At 42.2% G+C, this 18,929-nt stretch overlaps 1 protein-coding gene across 1 annotated transcript in view; it reads right to left on the reverse strand.

Moving 5' to 3' along the window:
- Positions 1–18,929, reverse strand: part of plxna3 (plexin A3) — a 148,953-nt gene that overhangs the window by 110,715 nt on the left and 19,309 nt on the right. Inside the window, exons 2-5 of the mRNA XM_084917251.1 lie at positions 5,854–6,282; positions 5,560–5,750; positions 2,874–3,418; positions 2,532–2,696 (exon numbers count right to left, since the gene is read on the reverse strand). Coding sequence (XP_084773377.1) covers positions 2,532–2,696; positions 2,874–3,418; positions 5,560–5,750; positions 5,854–6,170 — 1,218 coding nt within the window. The 5' untranslated portion in view covers positions 6,171–6,282. The remainder of the gene's footprint in view (positions 1–2,531; positions 2,697–2,873; positions 3,419–5,559; positions 5,751–5,853; positions 6,283–18,929) is intronic.

Consider the following 18,929-nt stretch of genomic DNA (forward strand, 5'->3'; position numbering starts at 1 on the left):
ACGCTGGCAGCTGCAGACTGAAATAGTGGAACTGGAGTTCATGCACAGGATGAGGAAGTCAGGTGAGTCATCAAGTTCACACACTAGTATCTATTCATCTATTCGAAGAGGCGCGCCTGTCCCACTACTGCCACGAGTACTTTAAAATGAACTGAGAGACAACTTAAGTCTTTTAAATTCTTTGTTAGCTCAGGGGTTATCATTTACTCCACACACTATGAGAGTCCGAGGTTTAAACCCACACAGCAGGTGAACTGGTGCTTGGATAGTACATTTCCATTCAATCTGAGCACTCAAAGCATTTTTACTACCCATGTACACACATTCATGTGTCCTTTTGTTTTTGTCTTTCTGATGGAAGCATCAGGGCAACTTGGGGTTCAGCATCTTGCCCGAGGTTTCTTCAATATGCAAGCTGAAGGAGCCAGGAATCGAACCACTGATGGTCCAATTAGCAGACGAGCTGCTCCAGCTCCTGAGCCACAGTCGTCCAATTTACCCAATGGCCCCTTATCAAATCTTCTGATCTCTTTGCTATCAGGCATGAGATTTTTTTTTTAATGTGAAGAGCTTCTAGAGCTCACTGGTTTTGCTTCCAGGGTACATAAAGCTATGCAACTATAGTGTTTAAACAAAGTTTATAATGTTTTCCGTTTCCTCAGCTCTCTGTGAGGGTCCTCAAAAATTTAAAAGCTCAAATGAGACAGTGTGGGAAGAAAAAGTGCCGATGGTACGACACACACCTTGGTCTGTCTGCATCTGACGCACCCCACATTGTCATTACGCATACTGTTGACTGAGTGAGCCATCAAACAGTCATTTGGAGCTCTGCATCTGTGTGAGGTCTTGATAAGATTTCCTCAGAATGAGGGCTTCAAACTAAAAACCATAAAAACAAAACAAAAACATCTACTCAAAGCTACAAACACACAGATGCACACACGGAGCAGAGATTGTAACGTGATGTGCAAACAGGAAACCTGCTGCTGACACTTAATGAAAAACAAGATTAAAGCACTCACACAAAAATATAAAATCACTCACACACACACACACACACACACACACACACACACAAACTGAGACCATCCCAATGTCACATCCCATTGAAACACACACACACACTTCCTGCTGTTTTTGACAAAAGAAGGAGGTCAGAGCAGGGACAAAGGCCCTGCTCTGACCTCCTTCTCCTTTCACTTTACCCTGAAAACACACACACACACACACACACACACACACACACACACACACACACACACACACACACACACACACACACACACACACACACACACACACACACACACACACACACACAGTAGCATGGGTCATTAACTTATATTTCATCACTTTCATCAGCGTGTGGCTGATTGGCTGTGATTGGTTGCTTGCTTGGTTGCTTGCTTGCTTGGTTGCTGTGGGCAACTCCAACCCCATTCCACCCCTCCTTTTCCAAAACCCAGGCCCGGCTCAGAACTCGTCTCCTGGCGGGTTTCCCTGCCTGGTTGCCATGGTTACCACTGCAGGCCATTACCGCCATGAATAAGAACATCATCTACCCCCGACCTGAAATAACCCCACTGCAGACACTGAGAGGGAGGGAGAGCTCTTCCTTCTGTTCGCTTTGGCTTGTTTTTCCTGTATTTTTTTCAAGTTCACACTATTTCTCATCTTTTATCCATTTGAGCAAATGAAGTATATTCAAAGTCATCTTTAGTGTGGGGACGAATCTGTCACTGTTTGTGAACCTCGGTGCCTTGTGGGGACAAAAAAATTCAATAATGAAATGTAAGTGTGAAGACTTAAGGTTGGGGTAAGTCTCCAGGAAACCAGCGTAAGTCAACGTAATGTCCTCTGAAGTGACAGAAACATGACTGCATGTGTTGCAGCCTCAGGGCAGACTCTGGCCAGATGATGTAGTTTGCACAAAGAGACCGAAACAAAGGAAGAAGCAAAAGACGGCAAAGAGATTTCTCTCCTTTTCTTTATTTTCCTGCTAAACATGCAGGAGGAAATGGTCAGGACTATTTTTTTAACAATCTAATTAAAAATTTCAGTCTTTTCTCTTACACTTGGATTTTTTGGCTTCAACAGAAATCGGGAAAATGTGGCAGGAAAACACCCGATCCTGATATTGGACTAGCCTATACTACAGAGCTGTTTAAGAAGTCCAAGACATGTGTTACCTTAAGCAGCAAAATCAAGGTCATCTCTCAAGCCTGTAGAAAGCAAGTCCAAACAACAACCTTTAGGACTAGTCTCCTGCCTGCAGCGGGTCAATCTGGGGCCCATCAGCTTATGTGTTTACTTAGAGCTTGGATAAGATCGCCAATATTTTACGATGTAGCCAGTGGTGTCATTAATTAATGCAGACATATATTAAAAGTGTTTTCAAACGCTAACCCGAAAGCTTCTGTTCCTGACATTTCTTTTCTCCTTTCAACAGGTAGCACATGTTCTTATCCAAATATCGTCAGACCTTAGAGGCCCAGTCCAAGTCAAGTTTCAGGGCTGAAGGTGCAACTTACAGTGTGGATGCAGTGCAGCTCTTTGTTCAGTAACCACGGTAACGAGAGCCTTCCCTCTCCACGGTAACAGGAGCGGATCCTTTCTCTCATGGCCAGGTTGATGTCATGGAGGGTGAACAGACAGAGGACCGTCTCTCTTGGTGGGTTGGAGCGGTTCTTCTGACCCTGAAAATCCACAACAGAAATTAATTCATTTAAAAATAAATTAGATATTTGCAGGTTTAAGTCCTGGACAGGCCTCTGAGCAAGGCACCCTTCAACAAAAAAAAAAAACTCAGAAAGAAAGTTCAAGCTCAGATCGAAAACATCCAGTCAGAAGAGAGGGCATCAACAGTCACCTACCTGTGAGAAGACGACAAACAGGATGTCGTCGTTTTCAGAAAGGCCGAGCGCTTGTGCCAGCCGCCGCCCTGGTTTTTGCTTGTAGGCGGCCTGGACCAATCGGTACTCTATGCCATCTTTTGTGCAGCCCAGAGGAAACTCCACATATGAGTAGAACTCGGTGTCATCAGAGCACATCCTCACAATCTTAGACGTGAAGAAGTTCTCTCCTCCGGCATCCATCTGAGTCAGCTGTGTGTCCAGCTGCAGCGTCAGGAAGTACACGTACGTGCGACTGGAGAAGCCGTAGACGTAGTAGATGTCGAAGGCAGGGTAGAGTGACAGGGTGTCGGACGGGATCTTGATCTGCGAGGAGACGAACTCATCCTGGTAAACCAGAGAGAACATATCGACGCTCTCCTCATCAACCACCAGCTTCCTGCTGGACAGCGTGGGGAAATATTCCGACTTTCCATCGATGGCGGCTCCGATGAACAAGTGGCTCTTGGTCTTCTCCAGCATCTTTCTCTTTGGGTCATCCAACCAGTGGTCTTCAACAATCACACCTGCAGAAGAAGGACAAATAGGCAGGATGCGATTAATACTGTGCCTTCCAGAATGTTCGGGACAAAGTCCCAAATTTTGTAGTTTTACAAACACTTTGCATGAACTGTTTGCAGATATATATATATTTTTTACATAGGCCTCATTTTCACAGCTTTACAATCTACTGTGATGCTGTACAGAGGTCAGTTCTATCAGCAGATAGCCAAAATAAACACATCTTCCTTTAAAACTAATCAGCTACTTTTAGCTTTTTCATAATAGTAATGTAACAGAAAAATATATTGACTTTTATTCTGAAGAACATTTACTGGAACTCCTCCAGTCTCCAGCAACAAAGCTATCAACAATGCAACGCACAAACAACCTCTGGATCAGATGCTAAAGAAAGGACAAGTGTTAGCAGGCAGTGTGAGACCCATTTCCACCAGAAAAGCTCCGGCGGGTCTGATTAGCTCTTTCTTTTCAAGCAGTGTCCCACAGTGGCTGTTCCAGTACTTTAATCAAAGGTCTAACTAATTTCACTCACACCTTTTTCCCCACTGATACCCGAGGAGAGAAAATATTCCAGCATTTGTGAATGAACCAAAAATCTGCTTTACAAAGAAATATGTGGGCAAAGTCTAGCTGTCAGTCATCTGCTGTTATGTCCTGACAGTCTTCATTCAGGTTTTTGTTCAATGCAAAAACTGCACATTATAAAAACCTGCAAAATATTTTGACACTTGATTGACGTCTGCAAGTCGAAATGCTTCTCCAGCCTGCACAGAAGTCCAGAGGGAACATTGGAGCGTATTGTTTTTATTTTAGGCATTAAAACGATTACATTGGGACAATGCATCAGTACAAAATCTGCCGAATGTTTATAATTGAGTATTTACAACAAGACAACATGAAAATAAAACTGCTACTCTATAAAATATTGTTTACAAAGAGCATGCATTAGATTCCCTCTGTTGCATTAGCTGCTGATATCACTGTAATCCAATAAAACAAACCTTCAGGGAAAAAGCAGAGGCACAGTTTCACAGTGAGAGTAACTGCTGTCAAAGCCATCAGCTACTAGCTAACTTAACTGTAAAAAAAACAAAACAAAAATGTGCTTCCTTGAGAAAACCTTTCGAAACAGCAATTAGTTGCTCTAACCACTAGTGGAGAAATATTGTTAACGTGAAGCTAAATGTTGACCAGATCAGCTAGTAGTATAAAATGTAGCACCAAATTAGAAACGATTCTGCAGTTAGCTGAATTCATGCTAGCCTTGGTTAGCGGCTAGCTTTTGTGATTTATCTAAAAACTATTATAAGAGACTCGGGTAGAAGTTTCCATGTTTTTTTTTTCTTGTGCAAATTGATGGATCAGTGAAGCATCATTTATGGAGCTGTGAGTGTTAGCTAGTTGTAATCACAGACTGGATAAAAGACGTAGCTTTAGGGTCTAAAAACTGTTCAATTTCAATTCAATTTTATTTACACAGCGCCAAATCACAACAACAGTTGCCTCAAGGCGCTTTATATTGTAAGGTAGACCCTACAATAACACATACAGAGAAAAACCCAACAATCATATGAGCCCCTATGAGCAAGCTCTTTGGCGACAGTGGGAAGGAAAAACTCCCTTTTAACAGGAAGAAACCTCCGGTAGAACGAGGCTCATGGAGGGGTGGGGCCATGTCGCAACAAGTTGGGGTGAGAGAAAACTGAAGAAAAAGCAGACCTGCCTTAAACCTGTGTTATTTGTAATGGGAGTCTGTGGCCATCTGTAACCCTAGTGAACCCTTTCCTGATGACCTTATTGAACCAATCACTAGATTAGGGTGCATCAATTAAAACGTGGAGTTCTTTTTACAAATTACAGGCTATTTCAGAAAAGATTATCATCCAAGGTTTGCTCACTGGACAACAGCTGATTGACCAGAAGTGGTTATCAAATGAGCAAATGGAGTTTTAAAGTCAGCTTCACCCCTCGGTGACAAAAACGCTCAGCTTACGTCTTCATAGCATGACTTCACTAATCAATGGGTGACATCATGGTGGCTACATCCTTCTTTTCCACTGTCCAGAAGCTAATTCCTTCCAAATGTCTTAAATTGTATTACCTGTCGAGGACTCTCTAACTCCACCCCCTCTTCAGCCTTGCTTACCTGCCATCCCATCAGCCTCTCGGGCTCCAGACAGGTAGTGCTCCTTGCGGTGATGCGGTTCCCCCAGTTTGAAGAGATCCTCCAGCCTGAGGAACTGACAGACGCCCTGCCAGATGGAGCCGCATGCCACCAGTCTGTTTCCAATATAATCCACTAGTAAGAGCTTATTCACATTATCTGACATCTCCAGTCTGAGGACAGAGGCAGACAGGTAACGCAGACAGGTGAGACAGGTGTAGACATACAGATGTAAGGATATATAGAAATAAATAAGTGAGACAAGAGGGGACAAACCGATGAGCGCAGGACCTGACGCTGGGTGGAGGGTAACAGCTAGCATTGTCCTCCACAGGTCCGGTCATGTGACTCCGCAGCTCCGTCAGATTAGCTGACAGCTTCAGCACTCGGTTCACTGCTCCGACATACACCTCACCTGTACTCTGGTGGACGGTCAGGTGGGTGAGGGAGGTGTCAAAGGCCCGGTGCACCACTCTGCCCGATGGCACGGAGGGAGGCAGAGGAGCAGCAGGGGCAGAGAGGATAGGGGAGGAAAAGAGGACAAGGGAGAGGAGAGGGAGGAGGAGCAGAGGAGAGGAACAGGAGAAGACCATGGTGGACACGAAGAGGAAAGGATGAAGGGGCAGAGGAGGAGAGGGGGGAGGAGGAAAAGGAGAGAAGAGCTGGCGGCAGGTCTGGTGAAGAGTCGGCTTCAGTGGGGCATGGCTGCAGGGAGAGAAAGAGGAAAACGCATTCAGAACCAGCTTCAGAATATTCATGTTTTTAAACTTTCTTTAGCGTTGTAGCAATTCACTGATGGACCTCTGAGCATTAATGGCTCCATTACAAACAGGTCCTTCTCACAGACAATTCAGCTTCTTTTAAAGGCACCAATGTGACTGAATGCATGAAAAACAATGTGTATATGGTCCGTGTACAAGATAGATAGCAGGAACTTGGATACATGGCAGCACTCAGCATAATGAAACTAATGCAGAAGCGACTCAATCCTTTGAGGTAAACATGCAGGAGGTCATTTTTCTCTTCCCCCTCAGCTGGGTACAGGTTTCTTTCCCACTGTCACAAAGTGATAGTTTATAGGCCTCATATGATTTTGGGGGCTTTCTCTCCAATATTGGAGAGTCTTTAAATTAAATATAAAGTACTTTGAGGCGACTGATTTGCCACTGAACTGAACGGCTGCAGTTCCTGCGGTGATCACTTAAGGCTGGCTCAAAAGCGTAGAGTCCCGTATCAAAAAAAGCCAACTCAAGAAAAGCCAAATAAACACGTTTGTAAGGTCATTTTAATTTTCATTAACTTAACCATCTGGACAATGGAGTTAGCTGAGCAGTGTCTTGATTAAAATAAAAGTTTATATAGTATTTAAGTGGATCCTTTTTTAATTTTGACCATGTAATCTTCTACTTGAAAGGACGTCACATCCCTAATCTGCATCTCATCCCTGGTCTGATCAGCCTCAGGTGGATCACCTGCAGGAGGATAAATGCTAAAATATGAGAGTCACGCAATGACCGCAGGAACATCTATTCTTCACAAGGCCACCTCAAACGCCAAGCAAGGTGTTTCACCAACAATAAACAGAATTATCTTCAAAATTATCCCGGCCTTAACCTGACAGGGAGCTTTAGAAACCTACAGGCAGTATTATTTACCAGAAACACACACACACACAGATAGCGAGTGCAGAGATTAGCAGAGTGTGGGAGTGTAATCGAAGCAGATAGAATTATTGATCTGTTTCTGTCTGTCTTCTCACTGAATCTCTCTCATAAGCCTCAGCAGCTCCAGTAACACTAAGCTGGATGGAAACTTCACTCTTATCCTTGCAGCCAGTTCAACTCCAACTGACTGACAGTTCTAATCAACACACACACACACACACACACACACACACACACGTGCGTAAATGCCTCGACAGTTTAATCCTAATCTACAGCGATATTAACACCAAACGCTGGACAAGTTTGGGGCTGCAAGTATTGTGTTGAAAAGCCTGCAGCATTTGCGCTCAGCGTGGGTGTCCCAGTGGGAATTGAACCCTCAACTGCAGCACTGCTTTATATCAGCCTCCTGGTTTTCAGCTCAGACGCATTAATCAATATGAGAATACGAGAAACGGCGTGTGGAAACAAAGAGCTGGATTTATTTTATCTGGCTTTCAGGGGTTTCTTCTTCTGCTTTCTCGGTTACATCTGGAGTGTCTTTTTATTCATCTGAATAAGGTTTAACAGTGGAAACGCTCACTGGAGTCTCAACGGGTCAGATTTGGTAATATCTCTTTTTTAAAAGTCACTTTTAACTCGAGTCAGGATTAGTGAGCAGGCCTACAGAGAACACATCTGTTCTGTTCAAAAATGTCTTTGAAGTGATTTAAATAGGAGCTCTTCGGCTCATTTTCAGCTCTGTACTTTCACTCCGGTGACTGCAGCGGAGCAGCTTTGCATGACTCACAGTTCAAAGAAAAAAACAACTGTATTTATCTTATTCTGGGCTTTTATGCAACACTCTTTTCCATCCTTTGTCTAAAAAAAATCCATTTAACTATACAGGGTGGGCCATTTATATGGATACACCGTAACAAAATGGGAATGTTTGGTGATATTAAAGTCCAAAGACAATTGAAAGTCTGAAGGCAATTGTCTATGGTGTGAAGATACGAGATGTGCAGTACCTGAAACTACGGATACTGGATGCCTGTGCTGGCATTTCTCCTGCGGTGTTGCTATCAGTGTGTGAAGAGTGGGAGAAGAGGGTTGTATTGACAATCCAACACAATGGGCAGCACATTGAACACATTTTATAAGTGGTCAGAAACTTGTAAATAACTCATGAAAGAATAAAGTTACGTTGAAACCAAGCACATCATTGTTTTTCTTGTGACATTACCAATAGGTTTGATGTGTCACGTGGCCCTCTTCCTATTGAAAAAACAAAAGTTGTATCCAAGATGGCCGACTTCTAAATGGCCACCATGGTCACCACCCATCTTGAGGAGTTTGCCCCCTCACATATACTAATGTGCCACAAACAGGACTTTAATATCATCAAACATTCCCATTTTATTACGGTGTATCCATATAAATGGCCCACCGTGTACATTAAAACATTAGCTGTTGTGGAAGAGCTTTAAAGCTGCATTCTTCCTAATAGCCAGCAGGGGGCGCGCCTCTGGTTGCAGAAAGACTTGAGGTTCTATAGAAGTTTACAGGGACACGGCGTTGCTCTGCAACCTCAGTAAACATTTTCTTGATATGTCACGGATTCAGTCACTAGTTTGAAGTCTGAATATACAATATTTTCGATTGTTGACATTATCAGGGTCAGAAAGAAGAACAGAGCAGGATATGCTTATTGGTCAAAACCTGACACGTCATTAGCCAATAAACAGACAGCTTCAAAATGTCACAACAGAACTTCTTGAACCAGGCAGTGACATCAGATGGCTACAGTCATTCTTTAAATACAGTCTATGATTTTTTTCTCTGAAGGCCTGCCTCTCTGAACGCTCTCTTTCTTCTGATTGGCCGAGTGCAGGAAGTCCCCAGAAGTGAGAAAACAGTTAAAATCGAGCCCAGAAATACCACAGAAGAAGCGGGAACAAATTATTTTACAACTGGGTGGAAATCTGTCTTATTTCAGGTCTGAGAGGTGCTCTGCCTTCACATGAGTGAAATTTTGAAAAACACAGAAACAAAAACGAATTAAAAACAAACAAACATACAAAACACACTATATACACTGTACAATGGAATATTTAAATAGAAAATGTGTGAAATAAGACTGCCCTGTGGGACCAAAGGAGAGGAAATCTCTACAAAGCAAATATTTTACACAGTGCGTCCTCGCTGTAATTAACGTATTTCAAATAAATAATAAATCGCTGTTTTCAGACAAAAATGGGGGAAATGTAGCTTTGAGCCTCTCAGGTGTAAAGAGCTTCTCGTTGTCATCCCTGCTAACGATGTGAGTATTTGTGACTAATTGTCGATTCGAGGAGTTTACAAGACTCCAGGATATGCATGAGGGCTCAACGGTCAATTGAGAGCATAATGATCAGATTAACAGCAGGTGGTAAATGTAGATTTCTGACATGCAGCATGATGGTGGATCCACTGAGGCTTAAATTTCACTGCAAAATTTGGGAGAAATGAAACGAGTCCCGTGAACAGAGACAACGTGAAGTAAACCTGGAGCTCTTTCTGAGCAGCAAACAAATCACGAGCCGCCCTGTCCTGTTAATTATACTGTCAACGTGTGAATTAGTTTCAGCAAACGGGGGAGACATGTTGGACTGAGGAGGTCCAAGCGTCTCTCTGCAGCTTCATTAATAAATGAGAAGAAGAAGAAGAGTTTTTTTTTTTAAAGTGTCATTTAAGAGAGGTCCTCCTGACTGAGCTAAAACAGATCCTCCACACAGCGACTGCACAGCGCCGTGAACGACGGCTTCTAATGAGACAGAAACTGAATGGAGGGATAATAAAGTTTTCAGCCGGGCAGCGGAGACGTACAGGAAGCCGAGTCCAACAATTAACCCCGTGACACACACACAGAAACACAAAGAGGCAGTGAAAGATCAGCACATTAGTTAATTAGCCCGCTGAGCTGAGGGGGAGACCAGAGAGAGGAGAGGTCGACAGATGGACCAGTGTGTGTGTGCGTGTGTGTGCGCGCGTGTGCGCGTGTCTCAGAGTGTGTGACGGACAGCTGGGCAGACAGAGGACACAGATAGAGTTTCTCTAACTGGACTACGATTTCACTGGATCATCCATCACCCTGGAGAACCGGAGGCTGTGACTGAGGACGAGTGATGGGACGACCCCATCAGAGCGAGGACATTTCTGCACCTTAATGGCTTGTTTGACATTTTAGACTTGGTTTTAAAATCACGTTCAGGGTAGAGCTGGCTAAATATGAAGTCCTTTTATCTGGTTGGCCTGAAATCTCACAGAAAAGCCTTCAGCTGATGCAAAACACCACCGTGACAACAGTAACAGGCACATAAGAGATTATATATTTCCCATATTAGCCAGGCAAGAGTTCAGAATTCATCTAAATACATACAAAGTCTTAAATAATCAGGACCGGTCACATGTTAAAGATCTCATAGTGCCATGTGATGCTGACAAAGCTCTCAGGATGCTTAGCTGTGGTTTCTACAGTTTCTAAAAGTAGAACAGGAGGCAGAACCTTCAGCCTGAAATGATGCTATAAAAATAAAATGGAACTGAACACAAACGAATATGTCACGTTATCAGTCAAGCTGACAATAAAGTTATAGGTCTTTTAATAACAAAAGGGAAGTGGTGTGAACAAACATGTTCCCCTTCGGCTGTGGTTGGCCTGTAAAAAAGAGCTGCATTCACTGCTTTTTGTGTTTCTTCTTTAAAAATGCCATACAAATTTAACTTTGCTTCACAACCAAAAAGCATTTCTGGGTGGCGTCCAACCTGAAACCGGAGAGGTGAACGAACTTTCCGAAGCAAAATGGAGAAGGCGGCGAGTCTGCTGTGCCTTCGCCTGAATTGGCTCAACATAAATAAAACTAAATAAAATGGAATAAATCGATGCGTTTCTTTTCCTTTACGGTGATGCACTTTCACCCTCCCTAAAAGCACAAATACACTCACTGTTTGGCTTAGCTTGAGATAAGATCACAGAAAGAGCACCTTAGGCCAGCGGGGTCCAGGAGACGTAAAACTGGCCCATGGTGTCACAAAACCCAGGTGTTGGTTGTTTGTTGGCTAAGGCGTCGGTTGCTCTCCCTGCAGCTTCCGTGCAGGTCTCCCTAAATGCAGGAGTCTTAAATAAAGTTAAATTATTCTTCAATAAATCAATGAATATTTGTGTCGAATCGCTGAGATTTTAGCATTTACCAAATTTCTGATGACGATAGTTTCTGTGATCAAGCGGCCTGGTTTAGGTCCGGTGCGTTGGCGGCGAAACACCAGCTGTAACAGTCAGTTTGTTTCAGCAACGATCAATATCAAACGTTTCAGATGTTCTGCTGCCGCTCGGCTCGTCGTCAGGTTGGAGCTGCAGGTCGTCAACATTCATCAGGCTTCATTAATGTTCTGTTGTCAGATCTGAACCGACTACGTGACCTTTGGTTACTCGCAAATTATGAAAGCTAAACTTAATTATCAAAGGGGGGGGGGGGCTTCAGAGGATTCATATTTGATAAGTGGATTTGATATTCAGAAGCAGCTCCATTAGGAAACATTTGTATGCAATTACCCACAAAAGGTTAGATTGCTGAGAGAGCAGGAAAGAGCCAGAAACCACGAGTTATTGATGATCAAATAAAGTAATCAATCCAAAGCACTATGCTTCAGACAGATCTAGCACAGTCTCCTGAAATTGCCTTTGCGTAGTTTTGCAACACTGTGGCACAGAGAAGTAAGAAACCCCAAACACCACCACACAAGTCAGAGCGTAACAGCTGTGTATTCTGCCACATTAACACTCATGCTTCATGGATGGATTTCAATGCAGATGCTGCAACTACTTTAGTGTCTCTCTACTCAGTTAATGACTTTAAATGGCCGCTAAAACAGCTTTTAATGTGGTTAAAGCACAAATGTAAATCAATTAGTTTAAATTCGTCAAACAGCAAATATCTTATTTGCCAAGTGACTAATGACATGTAGCCAATGAGCATGCAGCATCTCTCAGCTCTGCCCCAAGGCAATGACCCCGAGTTTTCAAAACAAAAGATGGCAAATGGATGATCAAATTATTTTTACATTTTATGAACTTAATGTTAGGTTAGCAGCAAGTAACCTTTCAAAATAAAAGCACAGGGACTATCTAGTCCTTGTGGAGGCGAGTCTTGCCACTTGGCGACCCTCTTAGAGCATTACTGGGGAAATCATACAAGGAGAAGATGTGGCACTCAAAAATCCTGAATCTATGGGAGAATTCTCACATGTTAAATATGGATAAAGACACAACAAGACAACAAAGCAAGGGGAACATTTTAGCCTGTCGTGCACATGCACAGTAGAGGTTCACAACTTTTCAGGCCCTCTCTGAAAATCATTTAGACTTCAGGGTGAGCTTCTTTCAGGTCTTTGATACTATCTGAATTCTTTTTTTGACTTTGCCCCAAAATAAGATTTTAAAAAGCCCCCCCGACGTTATGTTTCTACTTCTCTCAATCTGGTTCACCGATACCGCGCATTGATCTCAGCCTTTCAGGCATCATTCCTGAAATGCATTTCCGTACTCCTATTATGAAATTATGTGACCATCTACAGCATCCAAACTGCCGTGTTCGAGTGCTGAATTTAATCGTGTAAACATTGCACTCGGCCCCGCCTCCACCGAACGAGGATAAAACGCTGCCGAGTGCCAGTGCCAGCTGTATCTCAGCGCGGTCGCCCTATCAGGCCTGAAAGTGTCTCAATCTCCCATCTGTTGGCCCGAGTCGCCTCTAAACCATCCAGCTCTCAGCTCTTATCTCTGACCATCTATGACCACCCTGCGTCTCTTGCCACCCAAACAGCCCCTGAAGCCTTTCACACCAGGAAACTGCAGCACAATGCTGCTTTGTTGTGTGTTTATCGGAGCCCGCAATTCACACAGAGCCTCAGTCACAGAGATGAGGGGGTCACACAGGGGGGACGCAGATGGAGGTGATGGATGTGGGCGACAGAAGGGGTGCGTTGGTTTTATAGCTTCTGGTTGGGCCGTGATGAAGCATTTGGGTGGAGTTTGCACTGCATGTCATATAAACTATAAAGATGTTGTTTCAAACTATTAAGTGTTGGTGCGGATAAAGATCACCGGGCTGATTGGGCCTGAGGTTTCACATCCGGGCCGGTTTCTAAGGAGATAAAATCATGCGAGAAGTTTGTGTTCATTAAATCTGTTGGATTTAAATATAGAACAAACGGAGCTACAGTAAAGAAATTAAATAAAAAGACATATTTGGAATAAAAAATGGACGAGATATTTATTGATTTGACTATTTACATGACAAATAAATAACAGAAGCATTCAGTGGATGGATGAAGTCATTATCATGCTGCCCTAACATTTACATTTTATGGTAACATCTTTTAACCTCATTGATTTTATTTTAGACCTTCCCATATAAATCATTTTGCACCTTTAATTTTAAAAGATCCCAGATACGTGCTATTGATTATTTAGTATTTCTATTATATTTCTATTGCACATTTTCACAATTTGAAAAAATATGATTTTTAAATTTTCTGATATTTTAATATCGTTACAGATTATCAGTTTTTTATCCTTTTTTCAATAAAACACAAGTTAAACATTACAATAATTATCCCTTGTGATGCTTTCGTGTAGTTTAGGGTTTTCCCCCGTCTCTTTGGGCATTAATGGGCATAATAAAATATTTATAAATGTATCCTAATATAATGACAAACTTATGATAACAGTAGAATAAACTGGTGTCCAGAAGAACAATGTCATGGTGGGACCCCACATGCTGCTTGATCTAGTTTACACAGGAGTCGGCGGGAGAGATCATTGCATCCATTTTCTCTTTTTCCCCCCCGTTATCCGATTAGGGTAGCATGGGCTTTGGAGCCAATCCCATCTAACATTAGGCCAGAGTCAGGGCGCACCCTGGACTCTGCCCATCACAGAGTAACACAGCCAGCCTTTCACACTTACATCCACACCTCCAGCCAGTTTTACAATAACTAATTAACCAAAACATTCACATGTTTGGACTGTTGGAAACCCGACATGCAGGGAAGCAGAAGTCAGAGATCCAGACAGAGCGGGTGAAATGTTCCTAAACAGATAACACATTAGACTTGTTGTTTTAATATCTATCATGTAAAGAAACAAAGTGGGAGATGAACTCTGTTGATAAGTGCGAGTTAAAATAAATCTCCAGTTAAACAGACAGGAAAGTGAATGGGAGGTCATGTGAAAGTCTGTGTCGTGCTGATGGCTGCTTGTGTGAAGGTCACATCTGTCTAACAGAGAGCCCAATGTTTCTGAATCAGCGAATTCAAGAGCTGCTTTATTACAACTCCACTGAAGCTGTCAGATACGGAGCTGCTATATTAATAACAAGAAGACAAAAACAGATCACATCACACAACTTATTCAGATTAAGCTGAATGTCGGCGTCTATTGTCTAATGAGGACTAAAACTTCCCTAAACACAGGCTGTGAGAAAACATTGAAAACTCTAAAAATCTAAACGGGGTGTTACATAAGAGCTGACTATGAAAGGGGCTTTTACTCCAGTCTGCCCTACTTTCTTACCTCTCTGGACCCTAATAAGAACCAAAATCTCCAAAACTTTTTTCATACTGTATTAATTAAGACTTAAAATCAATGACTGAACCCATAAACACATCAGGAAAGCGTTGACTGAGGTCACAGATCAAGTAAACAGCAGGGCCGTTTTCCCATAGACCTCTATACAATCTGACCTTTTTGCAGCCAGATGAATCGCCCCCTGCTGGCCATTAGAAGGAATGCATGCTTAAGGCACTTTTACATTGTCTCCTCTTTTCAGACCTGGAATCTCTTATGTACAGTGTATGGATAAAACCGGTCGGTTCAGAGGATGAACTGAGGGGATGCAGAGAGGGCCACACTAACATAAACAAGCTTTTTATGTTTTTAACACTATGAGTCATGCAAAGATGATCCCCGGAGTAATAACAGAGAGCTGAAAATGAGCCCAAGAGGACTCCTGTCCATTTGAGGGTGGTTTACAGTCTAAACATTGCTTCATGAAAACCAAATATTCCTTATAAATCTGCAGGAGATAAACAGAAGCCGCAGTGATGCTGGGAGGATACCGTATCATCAAGGCTGAGATCACAGTAGGCAGGAGGAAACAACGGCAACATCGAAAACGATTTAAAGGTGATGCCAAAAAATAAATGCACCCCCCCCCACCACGACATTCAACTGTTGAAGCTGGTAAAAGCGCCTGCTTTCAGTTTGCTTCTCGTACACAGATTTATGCAATGAGTGTTTTTATTGAAGTCGATTCAAATGTGTTTTACAACCTATAAGCTGCTGCTAAGTATGATTTTCCCTGTAAACAGACAGTAAATCTTTTATGTTGGTATAACAACAGCTGATCTAATTTAGTCTGATTGTTGTGTCACTTCCTGTAATTACATAAACACAGTGAGCCGCAAACCACCGAGTACGCTAATACGTCCGCTTTAATTTCACTGCATCTTCCTCTCAGCCGGCCCCTATAATTACAAACCACTGTAAACCGTCTGACTGTGCTAATAACAGCTAACACGCCGTCCTGAGAGTCCCACGGCGTGATCGCTTCACCGTCCGTCTGGAAATCAGAGCTTCTTCCTGCTGCTGGCTGGAGGTAAATAAGAAAGAGCCTCTGTGGGGAGGGAGAGGAAGGCTCTGCTTCACCAGACCGAGCTGCTAATTACACACTGGAGCTCCCGCCACAATAGACACTGTTCGTTAAACATACGAGAGAGAAGCGGGAGAATTTACTGGGAAAGAGGAGACAGCAGAAGGGGCTTTTGAATCTCTTTTGTAGCACTAGTTTTGGCTTATTTCTATCTGATCTTATATTTAATGCTAAAGAGTTTCACCTGAAGCATCACAGGTCCATGAATATCTTTGTCTTAAAGTCTAAAATACAACTAATTAACAAATCCATGAATCTCTTAATTTTCTTCAGTTGATATTGTTGGTTTATTTGGGTCTCCTCCTGGCTAGATACCAGCATGTCCAGGGCTCACATAGTGTATGAAAACTTGGGATAAAAAGGAAAAAGAGCAGCAGTGGAGTTTACAATGATAAGGAAAAAAAACCTACACAGAAAAATCCAAGATTTAAAAGAAAATTAAAAACTAAAAACATAAATCAGTGCATACATCATGCAACGCTCTGCAGCTCTGGGTGCTGAAGCCTGAGGCCTGACCCTCCAGAGGAAGCTCATTCCAGCAGCTCATATCCTCGATCTACTTCGGTTGGTCACTGCGTACAGCTCGTGAGGAACGTCGACCAGTCAGTAAATTAAAACTGTTGTTTATTACCCGTAAACGAGCCGGCTGTAGGTCAGAAGGTCAAGCAGGTCATTCGCTAACCTGAATTTTGGTGGTTTGAACTCCAAAGTGTTCTTCACAACGATACTGGATCATAAAATGGTTCCAGTGTATTCTTAACATGACAGTTAAAACTTAAGACTAATAAAACAAAATTAAAATTGTTTAATCAATAATGGTAAATTATGTTGATGTATATCATAATCGTTTGACAGAAGATAAAATCTCTCTATTCGGTTTACCGCTGCAATCATTTAGCCGGCGTTAGCCAATCGGCTGCCAGCATTTTCATGATAAATGTTCTGAGTTTTTTTAATAGCAGAAAATACTCAATATCAGAAAATGACACTACAAGGAACGTCTCTGTCTTGAAACAAAACACAGACAGCACAAGGTGTTTTTTTGTTCAATGAGTCCAGGACCTCCCAAAATCATCACTTTTCTGTCATGCAAACAAATAAAAGCCTGAAATCCTGACATTTAAAAGAAAGAAGCAGAATGTTTTGGGCATTTTTGCACATTCTGGGAAACATTTTGTTTATGTAGATGTCCAAAAAGCAAGTTTCCATTATGTGGAGAAAAGAAAAGTAAAAAAAAAAAATCCTTTACATTTAAATGTATCTGATCAGTAATTGTTCTCAGCAGTCCTGGGTGCTGCCCCGCCACAGGTCGCTGTAAAATCACCCAATCAGGACAAGGAGCAATTTTAAGGAGGGACACCTTAAATAGACGGCAGTTAAAACTGCTTGTTCGAGACAGGATGAACTAGATGGCAGGCACAGATACGTGAGGGTTATTTTAATCTGTGAATCATGTAACGCTGCTCTAATGGAATAGAAATATGAAGCAAGAAATGAGAGAAGATCCACTTTAAGCACTGGAAAAATACAAATCAAGGAAAACCTCTTCAGCTGGCATGTGGTTGGTCTGTGGGACCATTCATTGATGTTTATCTCTGCAGATCAGATCCTTTTAGCCTCTGAGAGATGTTTGTTTAAGTTTGCTGTAACCGCTCAGGGTCAGACGTGTTTAGATGTTCGGCCTCTCTGGTTTCCATCAGCTGATCCATTAAATAAATAACACAAGAAAAGAAACCAACCACCAACATCACACAGCACATGGAACTCTAATGAAATAACAGTGTTAGACACCGATGTGTGTGTGCGGCCTCAGACTTTGTGGTAATGAGACTATAGACTATAATACACACACACACACACACGCACACACACACGCACACACAGCTAATGGAGTTGGTGGCTAAACCAGAGCTACTCCAGATAATTACTCTTCAAAAACATTACTATATCCTCACACACACACACACACACACACACACACAATATAATTATATACACACCTGCATTTTGGAATATATTCAATCTTTTGGAATAAAATTAAGATATAACTCAATGTGTGCTGCAGAAAGCACACTGCTATTAAAATTAGCATAGGACGTTTTTGGGACTAATTTAAATGTCAAATAAGCCAGAAAAAAAACATGCCAATCAGCTAGCCTTAAACTAATAAAACATACAAAACAGAAAACTGTAATAGGAAAGGTTTAACATTGTCCTGAAAAATACAGCATGTGTGTTTAAAAATTCATTCCTCAATACCCAAAAGGTATTTTAAAACGTCATCACCATACAGGCACAATAAACACACTGGGTTTGTGGACGGCTCTTATGAGTGCTGCTCTGGCACGGTGGTTATAAACCAGATTATTCTGGTTCAACCACATGAAGCTATACTTTTATTTTCTTCCAAATTGCAGTGCTGTTGGAGGATTACACGTGTGACACGTTCAAGCTTGGTGGTTTACTGTACCTGTGCAGGTAACATGCAACATTTAACTCTTGCACATAATACTTTATAGAGCCTATATAACTGGTATATTTCCTGCGCTAACTAGTGCTAGTTGGCTAATCACACACAGATAAATTATAGAACAAAGCTAACCTATAGATAACTAGGTTAGCTAGTTATCTATAGGTTAGCTCCAAAGCGCCGTCCACCAACCCAGAAGCTAACAACACTGGCAAAGACTAAACTATAAAGCTAAAGTCACCGACCTGTCAAGTGTAAGCTAGCTGCTTAGATACCCATCTCCTAGTCAATGTCTTCAAATGTTACATTTTTATAACCTGATCTTTACTATGTGTTTAAAGTTTGAGGGAGCAGCTAAATCGGTTCGTGATGGAGATTTAAAGAGATAAACTTTGATTAAAGTCGCTAGTTTAGCCTCATGCAGGCTTAGGGATTGATCAGTGACCCTCTAGCAACCACCGGTTGCTAAGGAAAATGTCCATTCCC

This window comes from Perissodus microlepis, chromosome 20, assembly GCF_051167445.1.
Source record: "Perissodus microlepis isolate ML-2025 ecotype Zambia chromosome 20, ASM5116744v1, whole genome shotgun sequence".
Taxonomy (NCBI): Eukaryota; Metazoa; Chordata; class Actinopteri; order Cichliformes; family Cichlidae; genus Perissodus; species Perissodus microlepis.